At 39.2% G+C, this 11,888-nt stretch overlaps 1 protein-coding gene across 1 annotated transcript in view; it reads right to left on the bottom strand.

Annotated features, from left to right (window-relative positions):
- Positions 1-3,130: 3,130 nt before the first annotated feature.
- Positions 3,131-11,888, bottom strand: part of ABLIM1 (actin binding LIM protein 1) — a 261,923-nt gene continuing 253,165 nt past the window's right edge. The window contains exon 24 of the mRNA XM_061635919.1: positions 3,131-10,187. Coding sequence (XP_061491903.1) covers positions 10,074-10,187 — 114 coding nt within the window. The 3' untranslated portion in view covers positions 3,131-10,073. The remainder of the gene's footprint in view (positions 10,188-11,888) is intronic.

The following is an 11,888-nucleotide window of genomic DNA, read 5'->3' as shown; positions in this document are numbered from 1 at the left end:
ATATGCTTAATGAATAACAGTATTATTACTTGATAATGATATTGATTTTAAATACAACACAATGATAGGGGAAGGAGTGAAAAGTAGACTTGGGAACTGACTGGAAGGGGATGGAAGGGATTTCAAAAGGAAAGGAGGACCAGGCAGAGATAGAAAACACGCCATTCCTCCCCCCCCCCGCGGTCACATGTGCAAGGGACAGTTTAAAAAGTGTAACCCCTTATTGCCACTCAGAACAAAGAATGCTACGTGCAGTTGTGGTTTGAGTGCTGGACTATGTCTGAATCATCCTTAGCACGCACCCATAAAGGCAAGTCATTGCAGCACCATGGAAAGCTCCTAGTGAGGAACTTGCTTCAACAAAGGCTAAAGGTGAACTGGGGCTTCATGAGTCCCTCCCTTCATTCTACCCTTTCAAGCTCCACCCCGTGCCTGAAGAATTCTAATCCTTTTTTTTTTTTTTTTTTCAATAATTTTTATTCAAATTTTCATAAAACATACAAGACAAAATCATAAAACATTCAAAGACAAAAAACAAAATCAAAAATAGTTAAACAAAAAGAAAAAAAGAAAAAGAAAAAAAAAATAAAAAATAAAAAGTAAAATATTGACTTCCCATTTGTCAAAGATCAAATCAGTTATAAGTCTATAATATATAGCAATCCTGTCTCTTAAGTCAAATTATAAAATCACTTTCCTCCAGTAGTTATCTTACTTAATCATCAAATCTCATAAACATTACTTTATTCTTTCCACAAAAAGTCAAAGAGAGATTTCAATTCTTTAAGAAATATATCTATCAATTTTTTTTTTCCAGATAAGCATATCGATTAATCCATCTCATTACTAATTATGATAATCTTGTTGTCATAACCATAGTCAAAATAAACATTTCAATTAATCCATCACATCAGAATCTGTTAGGTTCAGTAATTTCAGTAGCCATTGTTCTATTATCTCTATTAGTTCCATTTTCCATCTTCCATCTTCAGTAGTCTTGTTAAGTCCAGTAATTTCAATATCCAATCTTCCATTATCAGTATTCCATAATAATCTTGCTGTCAAAGCCATAGTCATATAGTAAGAGTCTGATGGGAATTACCTCTATCCCAAATATTTTCTTGCCATCCATTCTGAATAGGTTGCTGAAATACTGCTGTAAAATCATATCTCTGTTCTTTTTTTCAAAATACACTGGGTCATCTCTTAAAAGTTTTTCCATTGTCACATGGCTGCAGTTAATTCCATAGATTTTCTCTATATTGGGCTCCATCACATCATTCCAGTCCAGAAGATAATCCATGCCATTGATAACTTTATCTCTAGAATCTTCATTAATTTCTTCAGAGATAACATTGAGTTCCAAACAATAGATTTTATTTCTAAAGTCCATAGACTCCAAATCTTGTTCCTGTTCCACGTTTGTTCCAATCTCCGGGATCTCCTCTCTCACAGGGACCCCTATTCCAGTCTCCAGGGTCTCCTCTCTCACAGGGACCCCTGTTCCAGTCTCCGGGGTCTCCTCTCTCACAGGGACCCCTTCCAGGGTCACCTCTCTCACAGGGACCCTTATATCTTTAATCTCCTGCTTCATTTTACTCAATTCAATTTTCGTTATCTCAATCTCATCCATTATTTTCTGAAACATAGTTATTTCCAGATTCTCAGCCACTTTCTTAATTGCCATTTTAAAAGAAAAATATAGGAAAACCACTTCTTATTTCAGCAACAATTGGGTTAATACTCCAAACTTGGTGACATCACAGTATAAACAGAGCAGACAGCCTTATCTCTCCAATAGTTAAGTAAACAAAATGCAGTTCCCAGGATCGAAACAATTAATGGCAATCGTCAAGAAACAGATTCGTCAAAATAAAATAGACCAAAAAGAGAGTAGTCTCAAAACAGTATAATATTTTTCAAAATAAAAATCTGGAATAGAAATCCCTCTTCTAAGAATTCTAATCCTTAAAGGGCCAACCCCTGGCATGATGACCAGAGCTTCTCCCTCCTGTGGCCTCTTGCCTGGCATGTTTTCTGTGCAATTGAGCAGGTACAGCAGAGTGAGAGGTGCATGGCTTGTCACATAAATCAGATTCTATGGAAGGTTCCACAGGGTTTCTGGCTCAGGTTCAGTATCTGGAACTTGCTTCAGTTCTTCACCTGATCGTTCAGTAGCCCTGGATTTGGTAGGGTGATTTTCCTCCCATGCTGATGTTGGGTCATTCACTATAGCAAAGCCTAACCAACCTCACAGGATGGTTGTGAGAATAAAGTCCCAATAGCTGTGGGGTGTGGGCAAACCTCATTAGCATGTGAGTAGCTGATTGTAGAAAAGAGACAGAGTAGTTATGCAATACATGACTTTAAACAGTCATGGCTCCCCTCAAAGAATCCTGGGAACTATAGTTTGTTAAGGATACTGAGTTTTTGGGGAGACCTCTATTCCCCTTATAGAGCTCTAATTCCCATATTTCCTTGGGAAGAGGCATTGACTCATAAACCGCTCTGGAAATTATAGCTCTGCAAGGGGAATAGGGGTCTCGCAAATACTCTCAGCACCCTTACCACTGCAGTTCTCAGGATTCCTATGACTATTTAAAGTGGTATAATACTGCTTTAAATGTATAGTGCAGATGTGGTCTTAGACTCACTAGCTGGCAAAGAACAGGGGTCTAGAAAGGTTCCCCACCCTAAAAAGAGCAAGCGAGCCATGACTGAAGCAGAATAAGAGCATTTCCACACATCTCATATTTGGGAAACCAATTCCTTCACATTGATTTAGGGACACCATCCAACTGCCAAGCTGGGGTCCAGGGAGGCCTGGATGGTGTTGGCACTCAGCCCTGTGTCAGCCAAAGCAATTTAACTCCTTAAATCTGCCATCAGAGTAACATTCCCTGGTGGCTGCAGACATCGCCTTATCAGGAACAGTCCCTTCTCCAATATGCATACCCTCTCTTTTTCTGTAAACATTTGATCAAAAGTGACTCTTTGCCCCAAAACATATCATCCACTATCAACACAAAGCCTATTTTATATCAAGATTTTGAAAAGGTGAGCCAACTAAATAAATAATACAAAAATCTCAACAGCACGGTAAGAATAAAGTTCAAAACTTTATTTGCTTACTTGGTTTGAGTACAACAGTGATGCAGATTATAGTGACATTGGGGTGGTTGGGCGACATTTGCATAATGAAAGTAGAGATGAACAGCAATGACAGCCAATGTTTTGTTTTGCAGAAAAAGCAGACTTGACTGTATAGATAGGCATTGGTGATCCCCCCCTTAAACAGAGGCTCCAAATCAGAGTTGTCCCACAACAAAAGAAGAACATACATATATAAGGGAAATAATCTGAAAAAGGCTACTTTGTCACATTTCTGGAAATGAGTTGAGCAGGGAAAGAGAAGAAACATGTAATTAAAAAACCTTGTAGTTAAAATGAAGCAAAATATATCTCATAAAAGTGATCTTCCTACAAAACAGCAATAAGGCTCCCCTTCTACAAGGGTTGTCAGCAACTTACACTATTTTGCACCAAATGATGTCATTAATATAAAGTGTTGTCATGGGAATAAACTACACTTGATAAAGGTTGTTCTCTGATCTAGCTGGTTGAGAAATAACCTAACATTGTGACTCTTTTAATCAAATTCCACAGGATTTACAGCAGACTTTGATTGTGCCATTTGATTCACTGATAGTAGATTAGTTTGGAAAATAAATAATGCAAAGTAACATCTATCACCCTTGAAGAAACAGACTTGGGGAAAAATCTATATCCTTTAAAAGCAACAGGAATTTGCCATGTATTTACATTGCTGCACTCCACAGCTTGCTGAAGTTAATTACCAAATTTCCTGTTGATGTTAATGGGTTTCGATGGAAGTCCTTGGAAAATAATGATCAATGTTATCATTCTCACACATGGGTGAATATCTTAAAGATGTAGTAATAAACATTATTCCTCCCAATTTGAAATATTTTGCACAATGAAGGAAGTCATAAAACTACTTGAAACCCAATTATTTCCATATTTTGTGATTTGGTATTTGGGGTTAAACTATGCTTATTTGACCGTTCAAAGGCAGAAATTCAAGAAGGGCCTCTGCAGAGTTACCCCTATTTTTCCAGAGAGAGATGATGTGCTTCTAACAGCTATATTTTAGGCAGAAAGTCAATTGGTGCTGCTTTCCCCATCAAAGAGCTGTTGGAAAAGCAACATTTAATTATTTTTATTTATTGCTACAGAGTCCCTTATTAGGAAGAAGATGGCAAACCAGGAACATGAAAAATAATGTCAGCCAAAATGCTGGACTCTTTATGCTGGATGCTAGGTTGCATTTTGGATCAAGCAGTAGAAATGTGAAAGAGAAGAATGGGCAGAGAAAATTGTCCTTAGTTAAGCACCAGTAGGAAGCTCACACTGGAGGTGATTGAAATGTTTTCATTTCAAATGAATAGCCTGTCTCCAGCATTTTATTTCACCACATAGTTCAGGACTTATATAATATATAAATAACGTGCCACAAATCAAGTAAAGTCTTCCACAGTGATTGTTTGCATTCTGGAGTACTTCCACAGTAAGTGACTCTGGACTAGCCATGCCTTGTTCACTCACTTTCTAGGTTGCATCTACATGACTTGCAGCACAGTCCTAACCATGTCTACTCAGTTCTAATGAATTCAAGGCTTACTCTTTGGTCATCAAATTACTGTTCCCTTGTGTTTTCCCTGTAGTTCTTCCATCTTTTCAGACAACAGAAAATGACTTTTTATTTGAAAGAATGGAATAGTAATGCAATATCCACATTAGTCTTCCATGTCTTAAAAATGTTTTGGTGTGTGCAGTGACATATCAAAGGATGTTTGTTAATCCTATCACCACATATCTACTTCAGCACATCTTCACTATTATCTTTTTTTACCACAACAATTTTCAGTGTTTTTTTTTTTTTAAATCAGCATTTTGCACTAAAATGCCTTTTCACCTATTTTTTAAAAACTGAAACAACTGCATTAGCACAAACTGATTTTTAAAACCCTGCTGCCTTTCTGGTCAATGAAGTCTTAGAACAAAACCAGCCATAGAAAAATGACAGAAGCACCACTGACAGGCAAAAAAAAAGGGGGGGGGGACAGAGAAACTCCAAGTGCTAGAAATAATTTTTTTTATTGCATATAAAAAAAAAATTGTTTAATCCAGTTTAATTCCAAAAGATTTCAATGCAGAACTGATTTCCTTTTTGTTGTTTAAATAAACATAATCCTTCATGGTTCTTCTGTTTCGTTCTGCTACTTAATTTCAAATTTTCTGATCTACTATCTGCGGGATCCTTTACACCAGTACAATATTAAAATCCTATTTTCATTCCATTCTATTAGGCAGAAGCACCACACCTGTTAAAGGTTCTCCTTTCTAGAATTCTGCATCATTGCTAGTACTTAAATGTGTGCTGCCCTCGGTGGATTCCATGCTGGAAGAAAGTGGAAGATAATAACAAATATTTTCCAAAGAGTTTTAGGTTACATTTTGAGCCTTACTTATCAGCCTTTTGGCAGTCTATCAGACAGTTTTAGGAGTTTATTTTTTATTTGGTTTTGTTAGCATATATATCAACAAAAACACATCAAATGCAATTTTAAGTTTTTGTAGTATTTTTTAAATTTTATTCATTTAGTATGAGGTGGTGAGCATGTATTATACTGTTTTTATACTCACTATCCTATTTCCTATCTAAGTTTGTATTATTGATAGGGGCCCTGTTGAAGATTTTTTCTAACACATGGTGGGCTTGTAATAAATCATATTTCTAGCACCTGGAGCCCCCATCTCTGCTTTTTGCCATTGCCACTTTAGCACCATGTCCATTTTCCCCCTGGCTGATATTTTAATTAGTGCTAACATACTGCTTAGCTTAACTTTTTAAAAAATGATCAGAGTCACAGCACCTAAATGAAAAAGTGCTTAAGTGCGAATGGAAGAACTGATTTTTTAAAAATGGATCCAAAATAGATTTAAAACACGGTGGACTCATAGTTGTTCCTTCCCTGCCCGCTTTTGTTATACCAGATACTGTGGACAGGACATAAGCAGTACCCACACACATAAGCACTATGCCTATTCACAGAGTGGTGTGTGAAGACAATGGCGATTCGACATCTAGCTTGCAGTAAAAGAACTTGAGTAATGCTAGAAGTCATCACTTTGGAAGCATCCCCCAGAATCTGCAGTATGTCACCCTGGAACAGTTCTGTTTGCTAGAACTATAGCGCAGGGACTGGCCAGACAACGTAACTACAGCTTCATAGGATTCATGTGTCACTGATAAAAATGTTCCATAGTTTCCAGATACATTTGAGTGTTTTGTTTCAGAGTAAAGAGGTGACTTAACTATTCATTTCTAATATTTGGGACAGGCTCCAATGTCTTCTCTCACATCCGTCAGCATTTCACAAATTACAAGGCCATCCTAGTTGCTGGGAGTTTAATAAGTGGAGTTCCACCTGGATTGGCCCATGTGGAGATAGTGAAACTGAGGGGTTAGAGGTAGGGAAAATTGACATAGAATGACATAGAAGAATAGAAGGCTGTGGTAGGACATGACATTCTATGTGGCTGGAACCTACAAATGATTGGCTTTCCCTATGGTTTAGGGGCACATGTGGGATCTTTTCCAAATAGAATTCATGCAGTAAGTAGTTCACCCACACTTTTAGCATCTCTGTCTGTTGAGCTGAAGGACATGTGCTCAAATATGAGACAACTGGGAAAAGATCCCATGCTTTCGGAGTTTTTTTTAAAAAAGCAGCCATCCCAATTGTTTCAAGATAAAAACATATTCTGAGAGAAAAAGCAAGAAAGAATGCATCCAGAGGGTTGACGCTGGCTGCTGGGGTTAGAAGTTGGCTGTACCACTGCATTCAGGATACACTGTCTTTTGCTCTTTCTGTGGGTCAGATAGAAATGTCTTTCCAGAGATCATAAGACAAAAGCAGTTGCACTAAGGGAAGGGAAGAAGAAAGCCAAATCACTGAGACACTGAATGTGGTGGCAGTAGCAACAGCATGCCTAGGAAGAAGGCATAAAGCAGCCAGCCCATATATTCCTTTGCAATAGATTGGCTTCCAAACCATTGTTTGATCTTTGTACAAATGTCCAGTTTTTCCAATGAACAGCAAGGTGTAATTGTAAGCCATTAACCCAGAATGCTCATTCTGGCATTGATTGTAAATGGCAGTGAATCTGAACTAACAAGTGAACACAATATAACGATGGGAAGTATTACTATAATGCAAATTTGTATTGCAGCTTGAATGACTGTTTAAGCGTCTTAGTGCTGCTAGAACATCATGTTGGATACATGACAGACTTCAATGGGTAAGACGTCTACTTTTCCACATAACATGGCTAACCTCCCCTGCTGAATTGGGCCCTTATTATTCTGTTGCAGAGGCACTCTTCTCCTGCTCACTGATAAAGGATATAACATGTGGCCATTGACCAGGTGATAACTTACCATATAGCCACATTGTAAGCTAGTCATTGGAATGTGATGAGAATGTTACCATGTGCCCTGCTTCCAAGAGTTATGGTGTGGAAATGTGGTAAGATTATCTTCACTACTTGGCAAGACACAACAAAAAACCTGTACTTTCCCATGCATTTTACCTCGTGTTCTTCTACTCATCAGTATCTGATTCATGTATAACCCCCTTTGTGAGGATATGGGCTTGGATATGTGATATGGGCTTGGATGACCAACCTATCAAGAGCTTATATGGTAACTTATCTTTTGGCAAATGAGTCTCTATGCTGAACTCTTAACTGTAAGAGCAGGGCAAACTAAAGGTCCTGCCTTCACAGGCCTCAAAGAGACCAGGGGCTGCCATCCTGTACATGCTTAACTGGGAATAAGTCTCACTGAATACAGTGGGGTTTACTTCTGAGTAAACACGTACAGGATTGCACTGTAAGTGAATTGCTAATATGAAATTTCTACTGAAAACAAAAATAAAAATGGCAACAATCATCACTCAAAGTAAAAGATAAACTTCTCAAGTGCATCCTGTTGGCAAGAAACAGCTCCAGATTCTCTCAAAATAAATTCTTAACTGTTCTTAAATGAACAGAAAGTATACAACCCTCTAAGTAGTTCTGCTAGATAGAGGCCGCTTCACATAATGTTCTCTAGGGAAAGACTGCATATTGAGCTTCATTGGATTCAGAAACTGCATTAGGTGTTCCTTCTTCCAGGCACTGAGGATAAATAAAGAAAATAACCTAGGCTGCAGTTTTGTAATGTTAAAATAAAACCCAAGTGCTTTAACTAAGGACGAGCCTGTCGTTACATGAATAAAATCATATAAACATTGGCCTAGTTTACATGTCATGTGAAGCCAAACCATGGCTTAGTCAAATGCATACGCTCTGGGGATATAAGATGATGGATGCTTTGCTCCTCCACGGTCCTGTTGCTGTGCTGTGCTGAGCCTGGCTTGGCTTAGTGGGTTGCCCAAACCCAGGCTCATGGTTTAGCTCTCTCCGGACTGAACCATGAGTTGTAACCAAGATTTGTCCTATGGTTTATGGCTCGTGGTTGTTTAGAACTAAATCATGAGCCTAGGTTTAGATGACACACTAAGCAAAGGAATGGTTTAGCTCAGCACAGCACAGCAGCAGAATGCCCAGAGGTTGCAATCTCCCTGTTTGGCTTAGTGTGACAAGCAAACCAGGCCATTGCTTAACTTGATATTGTGCAGTGTCATTGGAGCATCCAATAAAGTCACTGATCTGTCATGTTTTAGCAGCAAAACTTCCAGGAAGTGCCTTGTCTCATAGAATCACAAAGTAGATTAAATATCATTTTTTGTCACAGACATTCCAGCAGTTGCCAGTATAGCAAACCAGCGGATGTACACCAGTATTATGTCTATTCCAATTATTTTCGTCCTGATTCAATAGTTTATTTTGTAATGGGGTGGCTCTTGCTTTGCTGTAGTCTGTTGCCATCCTATACTATTAGTTTTTGCAAAGTAGAGCCATTTTTGCAGGGATAATGATGTGGTTACTCCCCAGTAACTCCCCATGTGGTTACTGCTAGACCTCATGACAGGTGGTGATGGCACGGAAAGTAACTATATAATTGCACCAGCCCACATTCTAGTTCTTTAGAAACATTACCAAAGCAGCATGCGGCCAGACCATGCCACAGTGATTCCCATGTGGCACAGGTAGCATCTGAATTAAGCCTACACTTGTATTTCACTTTGGAAATACTTTTCTTGTTATAGAAGTAGAAAACCAGCCCATTATTATTATTATTTTGGCTTGCTGCTCTGGTTTAATTCTCAACAAACTTGCTAAAAGCAAGAGCTGCATTAATTAAAACAAGGAAAAAAGTGGAGGAGGAAAGATTTGACAACAAAATAATATAATTTGCTCTTGAGATTCCTAGCAGATGCATGCAAGTGCAAGCTGGGAGTTAGCTCTCCAAGAATTTGGCTGGTACACAGCACAGCGGAGCTGAGCTGGCTCAGTGGCCTGCTTTGATGATGGGTATTGCAAAAATAACAGGCCAGTTGAAGACAAGACCAATTAATTATAATGGCTGTGCCCAAAGGATAAATATATTACACAAGATTCCTTCATTAACTACAGAATATATTCTTTCATTTCTTGGAGGGACCATGACTACATAATTGTGGGTTGGCAACCTATCTGCACATCCAGGCTCTATCAATAAGGCCCCTTGACCTTTAAATAAAAGTGAAAGGGAAATAGGGAGGGCAGAGCAGCTCCACACTGTGTATATACATCATGTAAAAACTTTGTAATGCATGAACACCACCGCTAAGATTTTGAACACCGACACTTTTGTGCCACAACTCTCTGACAAGCTTGACAGGCCCTTGCATAATCACAAGGAATATATAGGTCTTTCTCAGATTTTCCCTTTTACCCCCCTCCCTCTCGTAGAGTGGTTGCTCTCCAAAAAGTGTTTGAACTTAAGTATAATACATTATCCTATATGTGATGTTTTCTCCCCCTTCAAGGGAGAGAATGATTCAGAAGAGTTTCGCTTTCTTCTTCATGTTGTTGCGTCTCCAGAGAGGTAACTTATCAAATTCCTGTATCGTCATGCCGAATATTTCTTGAAAAACCTCTGGTGCTAAGTGGCGCTAAAGAAAGACAGGGAAAAGGGCAGCAATCAGTCCTAATTTTCAAATGAGACCTTTTCATACCTGGGACCCACTTATTATTATTATTATTATTATTATTATTATTATTATTATTATTATTATTAGCCTGCCTTTCACCAGTAGGCCTCAGGGCCGGTTACAGAAATTTAAAATACAGTATTAAAACCAGTTAAAACATGTTACATTCCCAAGAATAGAGTGGATCCTGAAAAAACACATCTCAAGTGCTAAAGGCCAGGCTAAAGAGGTGCATCTTTAGCATTCACCGAAAACTGTACAAAGAAGGTTCAAGATACACCACTGTAGGGAGGGAATTCCACAACTTTGGGGCTGCCACAGAGAAAACTCACCTGGACCACCATCCCCAAAACTTCTGGGGATGGCGGAACTACCTCTGCTGATCTCAACACCCAAGAGGGTCTGTGGGGAAGAAGACGGTCTGTGAAATATTTGGGGCCTCAGACATTTAGGGCTTTAAACACTAACATGACCACCTTGAATTGGCCTGGGAACAAATTGGCAATCAAAAATGAGCCCAGGACAATCCAGGTAAATATTTGGGTAGCCAGGGCTGTATCCAATGCTGCTTTTGCACAAGCGGAACAGACTTCTGCTTGCACAACAGGATTCCCCTTTCCTTGCTCTGTCCCATACATGTTCAAAATCTGCTTGAGGATTGGGGGAACCTTTGGAGCAGACTCTGGAGGCACACAGGGGCTGCAGGGGGAGGAGAACAAGTGGAAGTTCTATTGTTTGAGTGGGAGTCCACTCACAGACCTCTGCCTACAACATCCACTTAATTTCTTACCAGATATACGCGTATGGCAGTCATTACTATTTATCTGTATGACCTTATTTTCTTCTTTGTATGTATTAACTTTTTAATTAAAAAAAAACCTATTGAAGAAAGTTAGGTATAAAGTGGGTAAGTATTCAGGGCTACAGATCTGATTTATATTGTATTGTAAAAATTGGAGGGACCATCCAAAAACCCCTTTAGGATAAACACCTTAACGTGGTGAGGGGGCTTGAGAGCGTTGAAGAAGCTGAGAGCAATGCCGTCAGCAGTCTAGACCAAGAGGCTACACTCCTAAGCAGGGGCACCCAAGGCGGAATGGTCAAAGCTGAGACACCATACTAAGATGCATCCAGACTTAGAGGAAGGCAATGGTAAACCACCTCTGAATACCTCTTACCACAAAAACCCTATGAACAGAGTATCCAAAATGCAACACGAGATAGTGCTGGAAGATGAGACCCCCAGGTCAGAAGGCACTCACCGAGCTACCGGGGAAGAACAAAGGACAAGTACGAGTAGCGCTGTGACTAATGACGCAGCTGGGTCAAAGCCGAAAGGAAGCCCAGAGGCTGATGCGCACAGATGCGAAAGGAGAGTCCAGAGTTGTACAACGCACACAACAGGAACATGGAATGTGAGAAGCATGAACCAAGGAAAGTTAGAAATTGTCAAGCAAGAAATGGAGTGTATCAACATTACAATACTTGGCTTGAGTGAATTAAAAGGGACTGGAATGGGACATTTTCAATCAGGCAACTACAAAATATTTTATGCAGGAAATGAGAAATCAAGAAGAAAGGGAGTTGCTTTAATAGTGAGAAGTGATGTAGCAAAAGCAATTAGGAGCTACAACACAAGGTCTGAGCGAGTGATATCAATGA

Source organism: Rhineura floridana, chromosome 7 (assembly GCF_030035675.1).
Source record: "Rhineura floridana isolate rRhiFlo1 chromosome 7, rRhiFlo1.hap2, whole genome shotgun sequence".
NCBI lineage: Eukaryota > Metazoa > Chordata > Lepidosauria > Squamata > Rhineuridae > Rhineura > Rhineura floridana.
The sequence above is the reverse complement of the archived record's forward strand: the minus strand, read 5'-3'. Positions and strand labels throughout refer to the sequence as shown.